The 11,878-nt window shown below is 26.8% G+C and overlaps 1 protein-coding gene across 1 annotated transcript in view; it reads right to left on the minus strand.

Moving 5' to 3' along the window:
- Positions 1 to 11,649, minus strand: part of LOC113373467 — a 32,932-nt gene extending 21,283 nt beyond the window's left edge. The window contains exons 1-2 of the mRNA XM_026613763.1: positions 11,645 to 11,649; positions 11,425 to 11,543 (exon numbers count right to left, since the gene is read on the minus strand). Of these exons, the coding sequence (XP_026469548.1) occupies positions 11,425 to 11,543; positions 11,645 to 11,649 (124 nt within the window). The remainder of the gene's footprint in view (positions 1 to 11,424; positions 11,544 to 11,644) is intronic.
- Positions 11,650 to 11,878: the final 229 nt, after the last annotated feature.

Below are 11,878 nucleotides of genomic sequence, written 5' to 3' on the forward strand. Positions count from 1 at the left end.
GCTCCATTGAGTAAATATTCCGTACAAAATGCCAACCATATGAAATTTTGACACAATGAAACTTCTAAATAATTTTTTGTATAAGTAATTTTTTTTGTATTGTGACTTAGTATAGTAAGGCAAAACGACCGCAAATTTAATATTTTTGAGCGCAATCACTTATGGCTCGTCTCCTTTGCACGAATTCGTACGACGAATCTGTTCGCAAAGCGCGTCAGTCGCATGCGCAGACTGTCAGACGTATGTTATATTATTTGCATCTTATATTATTTCAATTATGGCACATGCTTTTCGACAATAATAATGTAGACATTACATTTTCTTTATTTTTAACCATGAATTTATTATATTTTAATATTGCCTTAGCCTGTAAGTGAATAGAAATGTTTGGCAAATGGCAGTTGTCATTTGTTTTTAATGTCAAACCATGCCTTAAATATTTTAAAGGTCAAACAATGATAAGCGGTTTTTTGTAATTTTTTCCATTTATTTCTACAATCTAACTAACAATCTATGAATCAAAACATTCTAAAAAAATTCCCGAACAAACTTCAGGAAGATTCATGAAAATCCGAATTATAGTTTAGGAGGATTAATGAAACTTACATTGTTACAGAAGAATTTTATATATAAGATATATATATATATATATATATATTTATATACATAAATGAATATAAAGAAAATTAAACGATACATGTGCCATTTCAAGTTATCCTCAAACAACCTTATATTTTACAAAATTTTCACGCCTATCGAACGTATGGTTTATGAAAAAAATATCATTACTATAATAATTCTTATAAAATCGCGATAAGAGGTTGATATTTATTTTATATACTCTATATAAAAAAATAAAAATTAAAAATTGACCAAAAAAAAATAAGTCTTCGGAGCCTACCACTTGGCTCCTATCAAAATATCCATTTCTAATAATTTCCCGAATTTTCACAACGATCGGCTTGAAATTATGGATGCATAACAATTACACACAAAATAAGACATACTACAAAAATTCCATTTCTCGAATATATAGATTTTATATATTTTTTTACTTTTGAAGTTTTATTTATTAAAGATGCATCAAACTACACCTCAGAACGTAATAAAGACTTTTTTTTAATAATACCAAGATGTATGGTTTTTTAGAAACGTTTTTATTATAATTATATACTAGCGTGGTCCTTAATATGGACATTTTTGAATTTCCTTGCTCCCAAGGGCTTAAATAAATAACTCAGATAAAAAACAATTCTCTGGTAGTTTTAGCTTTTAATATTGTATTTTAGATAGAGCGCAATTCAATTAAAGTATTGTATGGAAATGGCATGAAAACAAATTCAAAAATTTCGCAGAGCGTCGAATTTTCGATGAAAAATGACACGAATTTTCACTTCTAGTTCATTCGTCGCTAAGTTATACCTAAAAAATTTTTTTTTAATTTTCAAAATTTTTTCCATGCTATTTCCATACGAAGTTTGATTGAATTGCGCACTATCTAACAGTTAATATTAAGAGCTAAAACTTTCAGAGAATTGTTTTTCATCAATTTGGAACCAATTTGAGCCCTTGGGAGCAAGGAAATTCGAAAATGCCCATATTAAGGACCACCCTTTTATATACCTTCAGATACTTTATGTATATGTATGTATATCTTAAATTTATGTATATAAGTATATAATTTGTATATTATATGTAAATATATAGGTAAATATATATGCATTTATAATCGGCTATAAATTTATGCGTGAACGGTAATCTTGTCATTTAAACACTCAATGATTAAGCTAATATGCCCTCATTATTCACGTTGATATTCGCATATTTAGATTTGTGGAACATGTATAAAATTAACTGTGTTATATACCCATAACGAATTTGCTAGCAAAAATAAAGAGAATGAAAACAGACTCTTAATAATATTAACATAAATATATAAATAATAGCAAGAACTACCAGTTCAAGATTAAAGAAATATTGCGCAATCTCCCTAGTTGCATATATATAATTAATTTTATAAGCAATTTAAATAAAAATATTGAGTCTGATTAATTATCAGTGGACTATCATACAAAATTATAATAATAAAGATAATGAAAATTATTTTAAAATGTATATTATCATTATATGTCGTTATGTTTTATTGCTTGTATACATCAAGAATCTATTTTAGAACAGACTGTTTTTGTGATACACTATATTAGGAGATCCGCAAATAACGGTTTCTTGGTCACAGTCTCAGATTTGATAGACAGACTTTCTTTTTGTTCGATATATAACATGAAAAATGCTCATGTAAAAATTACATTTCAAAAATACAAAAAAACTAAAAATTTGACAAAAACAGAACTAGAATTCAATTTACACGTGCATCCATTTTCATAATGTATTATCGTGCAATATAAATTCATTAAAATGTAATCTAGAGAATAATTTTAATATTTTATAAAAATTATAAGAATTTTATTTTTCGTTATTCCAATAAAACATGCAGTCTGAATACCTAGCCAAATATCGATTTGAAAAGAACTAAACACAATTTTTGGCTTGGTGCCATCGTTTTGTTTTGTATAGATGGGTTTTGAGAATAAAACAAACCCTTGATGAAAAATTTTCTTTAAAATATTCAAAATTGCTCCCATTTTTATAATGGGTAAATTGACCTTAGATATAAAGGCCTTTAAGATCAAATGAAGCCCAGAATTGTTTGATTAACAAAAAATGCTGGTTCTTGTTGAAAACATTCCGCAAGAAACAATGAAATGCAATGGACTCAATGGGAGTTAATTAAATTACCTAGTTATTAAATAAATTATAATCATTTTATTTTTCATTTTACTTCATTGATAAAAGAAAAACCTCAATATTTTATGTTTACTCAAATAGTACACTGACCTAAATCAAAGAAGTATTAACCTAATTTTTGTATTATAAATTAATTCAAAATATTTATGCAAGAACATTTCTGCAGCAATTGGCGCAATAGCTGGTCAAATATTGATTTTTCAAGAACTTACAATGAAATTTGGCTTTATGCCACAATTTTGTTTTGTACTTGAGATTTTCGAGTTTAGCAAAGTTGGTCAATAATTTAGCCCCTGAGATAGAATATCTAAACCCTTCGAATAAATAAATAAATATATATATATATATATATATATATACTTAATTTTATATGTAGATATATTGGTTTAAGTACCAAATTCTTCAGGAAAGAATGCCAAATTAAGAGAAGAAGATATTTTAGAGCATTTTTATGTTTTCCTGTTCAGGAATAATATTATATAATGAAGCCTTTATTTTTATTAAATGTACTACCTTAAAAATTTGGTAGACATATTTTGAAATTAAAATTATTAAAGAAACCTCAACTTATTTGCATATATAAACAAGCTAAAATGCTGGCAAACTTTTTATTTTATAGATTTTTTTTCCAGAACAAATATTATTTATTTATTCAAATGTTGCACATAAATTTCGAATGAATATTGGAAAATTATCTAATGAGTATGTGGTTAAATTGCTTCACTTTTTAGAATATCTGAGAATTTTGATTTTGCTTTTTGCATTTATAATTTAAACCAAAATATCTTACATATATAATTAGTAGAACATAGACCATTTACCACGCTTTTTACAATTCCCATAGGATACTGCCAGTGTAGAATATTTGAGAAAATTACAGTGTATAAATAATAATATATAAATTATTTAAATACATCTTCTGACCAAACTATTAATTAAACGTTGTTTATTAATGGTGTAATATAAAAACTCCATATTTAAAATATATACAGCCAGAATTCCAAAATTACAAGTATGTATATATTTATTTATGTAGTTATTCCGCATAATTTATAATAATAATTTAAACATTTAAATTACTTAAAAATTATATCTATTCATCTAACACAATACAACAGAGTCTAATAATCCGGTTTTTGGCATTATTATAAATGACCTTCTTAGAGGTTGTAGATACTACTTTATGAAAATCTCATACACGTACCTTCATATACATCCATATATAATATGTAGGCGGATACGAAGACTATCTCTATATTTTATCAAATCAAATTACCAAAGTTAGGCAATTTGAATTCATACAATTAACATTTATAATACTCGATATAGGTTTCGCAAGTAGCAAATGATGTTCTAGTGGTCTTCATCGCCGAGCCGTTTTCTAATTTGAACAATGATATGAAGCTAATTAAAATTATTTTGTTCGATGAATGAACAATAATAATTAATGACATTGGGTAAAAACATTTCAAAATATCGTATTAAGACATTTTTATTTTACCTTGCTCAATTTTGCGACATGTGTTATGTGAAATTTGTCTTTTTGTATTAAGAATTGGACTAGTTACAGAATTACGCTTGCAAAATTGTCGTTAAAGTAATGTTATGATTCAGTAAGTTGGATGACAATTTTAAATTATACGGACGAAAATTTGACAAACATCAAAAAAATGTTGAAATAAGCAATTAACCTTTAGCATTAAATTCTGGTAATTTTGAAAATTTGTAATTTTGTTCATGTAGCTGAAATTTTGATACGATTTGCTTGTACAAAATTAGTGGTACGCAATTCTGTCTGCAATTTTTATTGATTCCAGTCATAAGAATTTTGCAAAAATTCTCACTAGTTTCAATTATTAAATTTAATTTTCGCAAATTGAAAATTTATCAAAAGTTTATACCGAAGAGTAATATCTTGAATTATCCATTAACAGTTAAATTATTCTAATAAATTACTAATATTATCAATCCGTCCTCAAAATAGTTTTAAACCCAGCCAAAATAAAATTACTGAGAATTTCTATTAGAACTGAATTAGATGAATTTTTCACAATGAAAATTTATATTACCGATATAAAATAATTTGCTGGAGAGTCATTTTAAATAAACACAGTATCTACATAATTTTCAATATATGAATAATATAAGAAATAAAATGTACTCAAAAATAAATTTTGTTATAAATTATTATATTAGCATTAGCATTATAAAGTTAGCATTGAACTTCATTCGTCTTATAAATTTATAAAATTGTCAATGTAACAATGTAAAGAAATAAATGATCAACAGCTTTAAAAGTGGATCTTCTTAATTTCAATTATTAGAGTACCCGCAAAAATCTAATTCTGGTTACAAGAATTAGAAATTTCTCGAATTTCTCGAATGTTTCAAACGAAAACTTCACACCGAAAAGTTTCATTTTGATTATTTCGTATCTAAAGTTTCGGAATGCAATTCAATTACATTTGTAAGTTTTATGCATCATTAATCCGTCTTAAACATTTGACAAATTCTATGAAAAGCCAACTTTTCAGATAAGTTTTTTATTAGCCATCTTCAGAAAAATCACTGGATTTTAGAAATTGATATTACTGATAAAAATATAATGCAGGATCATGATTATTTTAAATTACCATATAATGTATTTGTGTATATGAGTTTTATTATTCTCTCTAGAAAATCATATATGCATTTATCATAAATAACATGCATTTACGTGTTTTTTACTTTGTTATTATATGCAATATTAATGAGAGAAAATGCATGCTTACTGATTGCATTTTATTTATGAAAAGAGATAGGCAAAGACTATAACTGATAACTGAGATATAATAGAAATCAATTATATTTTCTTCAATTATAATATATATATATATATATATATATATATTTATATATTCACCATTGGACATTTCGAGAACAAAATGTGTCTCATCATTCAAGAGGGAAAACTAAAATGAAATAAAATAAAATGTTAAAATGTATGTCTAGATTTAAATCTCTTCTGATGTAAGATAGCATATCTACCATCGAAATGAATTAACTCATAATAAAGAATGAGAAATTATTTAACTTCTAAGTACTAATTATATTATGCTAATTTATATTAATATAGTTCTAGCGATTAAATTCGGATTAAAACGGTTTAATTTTATTTTCATTCTGCTCGCAGTTCCGAAAGTAAGTGGGTTTAAAAAAAGAAACTTTTTCATATATCTCGTTTAATTATAAAACTCTTTCATAATTCAACGAGAAGAAAAATGGATGGTAATTAATATTTCAGGTCTTCAACCCTGGAAAAAGCTTCTAATGAATTTTAAAAATGTCTTAATTAATTATTTAGTATCATTGAATCAAATTCAAGAGATCAGTATCAGTATCAGATTTTTTAATTGTACTTCAAATTATTGCACTGTAAAACAATCAACAAACAAATCTACTTGATACGTTTTAAAAACTTGTTTTCTGTCTTAATTGCCAATTATTTAAGAATTAAAGTCTGTTCTTTCTTAATCGTTGTTACTATAAATATAACTTCAAAGAATGAGAGTATTATTAACATTGCTCTGGGTTTTATGTAAATTAATGAAAGGTATGGTATTTAGTACCAAAGTAATTGAATAAAGTTTTAAAGTACTATAAAAAATATTTCATTGAAATATTTTATAAATAAAAAATAACTTAATGTTTTGAATTGCAGACAAATTGATACTAACTAAATCAAGTAGATAAAAAAATATTGCACCATATTGTACTGAATTCAGCACAAATTGTGTGTTATCAAAACTAATAAAATATTTTTCCAATCATACAATATCAACAGTAAATAAATTCAAAGCTCTGCAAATAACTACATATTCCTACTATACTACTATTTCCAATCAGAATCCAATACAAATTATTTAATTATATCTGCACCGCGACTATATATATTTCGCGAAACATCTATTCTGCAAATATTATTCAGCCATAGAGTATATCCTCGGAATATTGCATGAAGCACGTAAAATATGTGTGATTCATGAATAAATTTGTGTCAAATAACATATAATACAGAATAATTTGCATATTGGGTACTACTGATCAATAACGTATTTGCTCGCAAGCACAAATTAGTAAAAATTAGCAACTCCCACTAGAAATTCTCAGTTGCAACCGTTAAATGAAGGATTTAGTAGGAGAGCTGGAAAGGTAAATGATAAACCAGATTTTAATAGTAATATTATCAAAATTGATGGAAGGTGAAATGTGAAGTCCAATTCACAAATCCAAATCCTAATTCCTACATTGATTTATTCATTTATTTCTGATGGGAATCGCAAGACTCGACTCGTGTCAAGATTGTACAAATGCAATAGCAAATTCTCCACATCAACGTTTGTCAAACAAAATCTTATCTAATACATATTACTGTATATTGCTCCTGCAATATTACATAAATCTGTTCTCTAATATATATCAAGGTTTATCGGAACATTCCTACATCACCAATATCCTATTTCCAAAACATGACATATACGATAGCAATATGTAATTGCTTACAATCATAAATATCATTCAGTCATAAGAAATGATAAAATTGATTGGTGTAATTGATACAATTAATGTGATTTTCTAATAGTTATATTTAGTTCAAAAAAGCAATATATTATATTAGACGTTTTACTAATCTGCGATACACATATCTGTTTCAAGGCATTTTCTAATAATAATAATTTACTGATTTATTATTGACTATATGGCATGTATGATTAACTGTGTTTTAAAAGTAATTTGTAGGTATAATTTTGAAATTTAACTTGCAATGACTGTTGTTGGATTGTAATAATTGTAATTGTAAGTATTGTTAATATATTTCAAATCATTTTTCCAAATAAAACGAAAACAAATAATGTGCTCGTTAGTTCCTGTTCATATCGAAATTATGGTAGTTTGTTAGTAGAGTTAATTTTTAATATTTTGAGGTGCTCTTTAATATTCTGTAGACTTCTACTATTCGTATCGAAAATCAGTTGACTTGTCAGTAGAGTCTCTTGCACATCTTTTAAGACTATATTTAATTTGCTTGTTAGTTGAAACCTTCTCTACACTTTAGATCAAAATTAAGTTTGCTCGTCAGTAGAGTCCTTTTTTTATTATCATTTCGAGAATCAGTTTCCTTGTCAGTAGAGTCCTTTCATCTTCCATGTCTATATTAAATTTTACCCCAGTAGAGTCTCTTTGGATGTATTTTCATCCACAATTTCGGGAGCACGGATCAATCAATTTGAATTCAAAAAAAATTCGATTCATATTTACACGAGACGTGCTGACCAGTTTTTGGCAATGGCAGGTCCAGCCATGTTGGGAGAAAGCAAAAATAGCAGTTTTTGAGAGAACAAAGCGTCCTTTTTATATTCTACATCAAAATCTTTTTTATCTATTTTCTAAGTCCTTAATTTTTTCGCCAGTAGAGTCCCTTTGGATGCATTTTCATCCACGATTTCAGGAGCACAGATGAACCGATTTGGATAATTCCAAAAACATTTGACTCAGATTGACGACAGACTTGCTAATCAGTTTTTTGCAATGTCAGGTCCAGCCATTTTGGAGGAAGCAAAAATAGCAGTGTTTGAGAGAACAAAGCGTCTTTTTTATATTCTAGATCAATTTTTTGTCTACTTTTAAGTCTATATTTAATTTCCTCGTCAGTAGAGTCTCTTTGGATGTATTTTTATCCACAATTTCGGGAGCACGATTCAACCAATTTTAATTAAAAAAACATTCGATTCGTATTGACAGGAGACGTGCTGATCAGTTTTTTTCAATGGCTGGTCCAGCCATTTCCTATGAGCAAAAATAGCAGTTTTTGAGAGAACGGAGCATTTTTTTAAATTCTTGGTCAATTTTTTTCCTATCTCTTAAGTCTATATTTAATTTTCTCGACATTAAAGTCTCTTTGGATATGTTTTCATCCACAATTTCGGGAGCACGGATCAATTTGAATGATTCAAAAACTATTTGACTCATATTGACGAGAGACTTGCTGACAAGTTTTTGGCCATTTCAGGTTCAGCCATTTCGAAGAATCTTTTACTGATATTGATCTCTTTATATTCTAGATCAATATTATTTTTTTCCTATCATCTATGTCTTTATTTAATTTTCTCGCCAGCAGAGTCTCTTTGGATGTATTTTTATTCATGATTTCGGGAGCACGGATCAACTAATTTAAATAATTCAAATAATATTGACGGGAGACGTCCTGACCAGTTTTTTGCAATGGAAGATCCAGCCATTTTGGAAGAAACAAAAAGCAGTTTTTGAGAGAACGGAGCGCCCGATTTGAATGATTCAAAAAACATTCCACTTGTATTGACAAAGTGAATTGAATAAATTTTTGGGAAGGCAGGTCTAGCGATTTCTCCAAGAAAAAAAATGCCATTTGGTGTCAAAATTGATGATTAGACATATGCACATCAAATTATCAGATATTTAATGGAGATTTTAATAAAACGTATAAATTTTGTTTTTATTTGTACCAGATTTGCAAAATTCCTGAATCATTTTTTTTCCAAAGAATTTTGAACCTTTCAAAAATTTTGAATCACCTTATGGGAAGTTCCAGCAATTTCTTTCATGCATGACTAGTTTACAAATTATTTATGTGACATTTTCTATAAAAGCTTAGATACAATCATTACTGTCAGTGAAGTAATATGAGAATGTAGAGTCCAGTAATCGTTCATGGACAAAAGCTCACGAATAAGAATGATAGTCAGTATGCACGTGCAGATCATTTAAAACTTATATTGTATATCCTATCTATTCACTTGCATACATGTATATATATATATATATATATATATATATATATATTTATATTTATAGTTGTCTCTATCTTGAACTCGTTGTATACCAGGTACAGAGTCCCGGTAATATTCTTAATGCCATTTATATGCGTGGGCAAACGCGTATTTTTTCACAGCCATATTATTATTATAATTACTTAATTATTAGAATTGAGAATGAAGCATGTGAGAACCTAACTGTTATATATTCTATTGGATCATAATGTGGAGAAAGAATTGCGGAAAAATTGTTATTTTAAAATAAATACACTGGAATTTGTTTGTCACGACAATTTCTACATATCTTCGAGTTTTAAAATGAATGCTGGGATGGGATATTTGAATGCAAACATGGATAAAACGATAATTTTATTAACGGATCGGTTTTGGAATATGTAATTTAATAATATATTGTTGGTTGAAAAAAAAACAAGTGAAGAAACATGTCGTTTGAGGCCTTGTGTAAAAGAACGTTGACAAAAAAATTATATACTAAAATTAATTCAATAAATAAAAAATGACACATATTTTCACTTTCAATTCATTTGTCGCTAAGTTATATCTAAATTTTTTTTTTCTATTTTCAAAATTTTTTCCATGCTATTTCCATACAAAGTTTGATTGGATTGCGCACTATCTAAAAGTTAATATTAAGAGCTAAAGCTTTCAGAGAATTGTTTTTTATCAATTTAGAACCATTTGAGCCCTTGGGAGCAAGAAAATTCGAAAAAATTCATATTAAGGATATTTTGATACCCTAATATATATATATATATATATATATATATATATATATTTTTTAAATTATTCATATTTTATTCATAATTTTTTTTAAGTATTTCTTTTGCTGGGATATGGAAATAGAACATCAATTTGAATGTAAAAAATTAAATAAATATTTTTTTAGAAAAAAAAGACTCGAAAGGCATAAAGATGATTTTGATCAGTATATATATATATATATATATATATATATATAAACTGAGCTTTTACCGATCGGGCGATACATCAATAAAAGTTTCATGAATTTTTTACATGGGTTTATTTAAGACCTCTTCGTTCCCTTATTTCTTACATCAGAGGATACTTTAGAGAAATGGTACTAAAAAGTATGATATCATCACAATACCAAATAAATCCAACACTTAGCCTGATATTAAATAAAACCAATATTAATCCACTCTTAAAGAACATTTGTCATAATATAAAATTTTGGTATAAACAACAAACGCAAAAATATTTACATTCTAGATGTACCTATGTCTAATAGAAGACTTTTTAGCTATATTTTTTTAAATTCAATTAAAAGGCAGTCTGGCTGAATTTTACAAAAAAAAACGTTCATAACAATTCGAATGTTATTTGAATCATCTTAAATGGCTTTATACGTTTTTAAATTTAGCAATAAATAAATCTGAGCATATGTAGAGATGAAAATTGTAGATATAATCGTAATTACTGAGATCATACTGTACTGGTTATACATATGTCCTTTTCAAAAATCCAACTAATCATGACATGAAAGATAAAATCAGATATCTGTACCAAAGATTGTAAGAGTAATATTAGTTATTTTTGTTTATTGATAGTAAATCTGACAAGAAAAGGTCATTCTTTCTCGTGACATGACATAGCGAAATGTGTGCGAGCAAAAACATAAGTTAGAAAGCTGCAAGACGTAATAGTCAACGTTTAGTTTCGCAGGAATACATTTTAAAAAGATAATTATATACATTCTAATCATATATATACAAGATAATAAGAATTGAAGATTTATTTTATAACTTACCCTCTAATTTTCCATTGTACACTTTATGAGTATTATAGTGTAAAGGACCGTCTGGGCCGTGAAATTCCACATCTTCAGCAAACAAAGAATTCGGCTCGTTCCGTAGTCGACGAAATTCCCTACAAAAGAATAAACAACACTTGTAATTAAAAGCAAATTTAATACTATACCATCTGCATCTATATGTCTACACAATGTATAAATATATATGTATATATACTTCATAATGCATAACAATAAGTTGATTTCCAGTCTACCAAGAGATCTAAGATCAGAAAACTAAAAACTTTTAAAAAACATTTAGAATTTTAATACTTAGATAATTAAATAATTATGTTGTATTTTATATATATATATATATATATATAAATAAATATGTATGTATGTATTTGTTTTACTCTTGAATCCAAGAAGATACAGAAGCAATAATATATTTTTTGTTTAATCTTTATAA

The sequence above is a fragment of the Ctenocephalides felis genome, unplaced genomic scaffold (assembly GCF_003426905.1).
Source record: "Ctenocephalides felis isolate EL2017-DRISC unplaced genomic scaffold, ASM342690v1 CF-g0.4_SCAFFOLD_01604, whole genome shotgun sequence".
Classification (NCBI taxonomy): domain Eukaryota; kingdom Metazoa; phylum Arthropoda; class Insecta; order Siphonaptera; family Pulicidae; genus Ctenocephalides; species Ctenocephalides felis.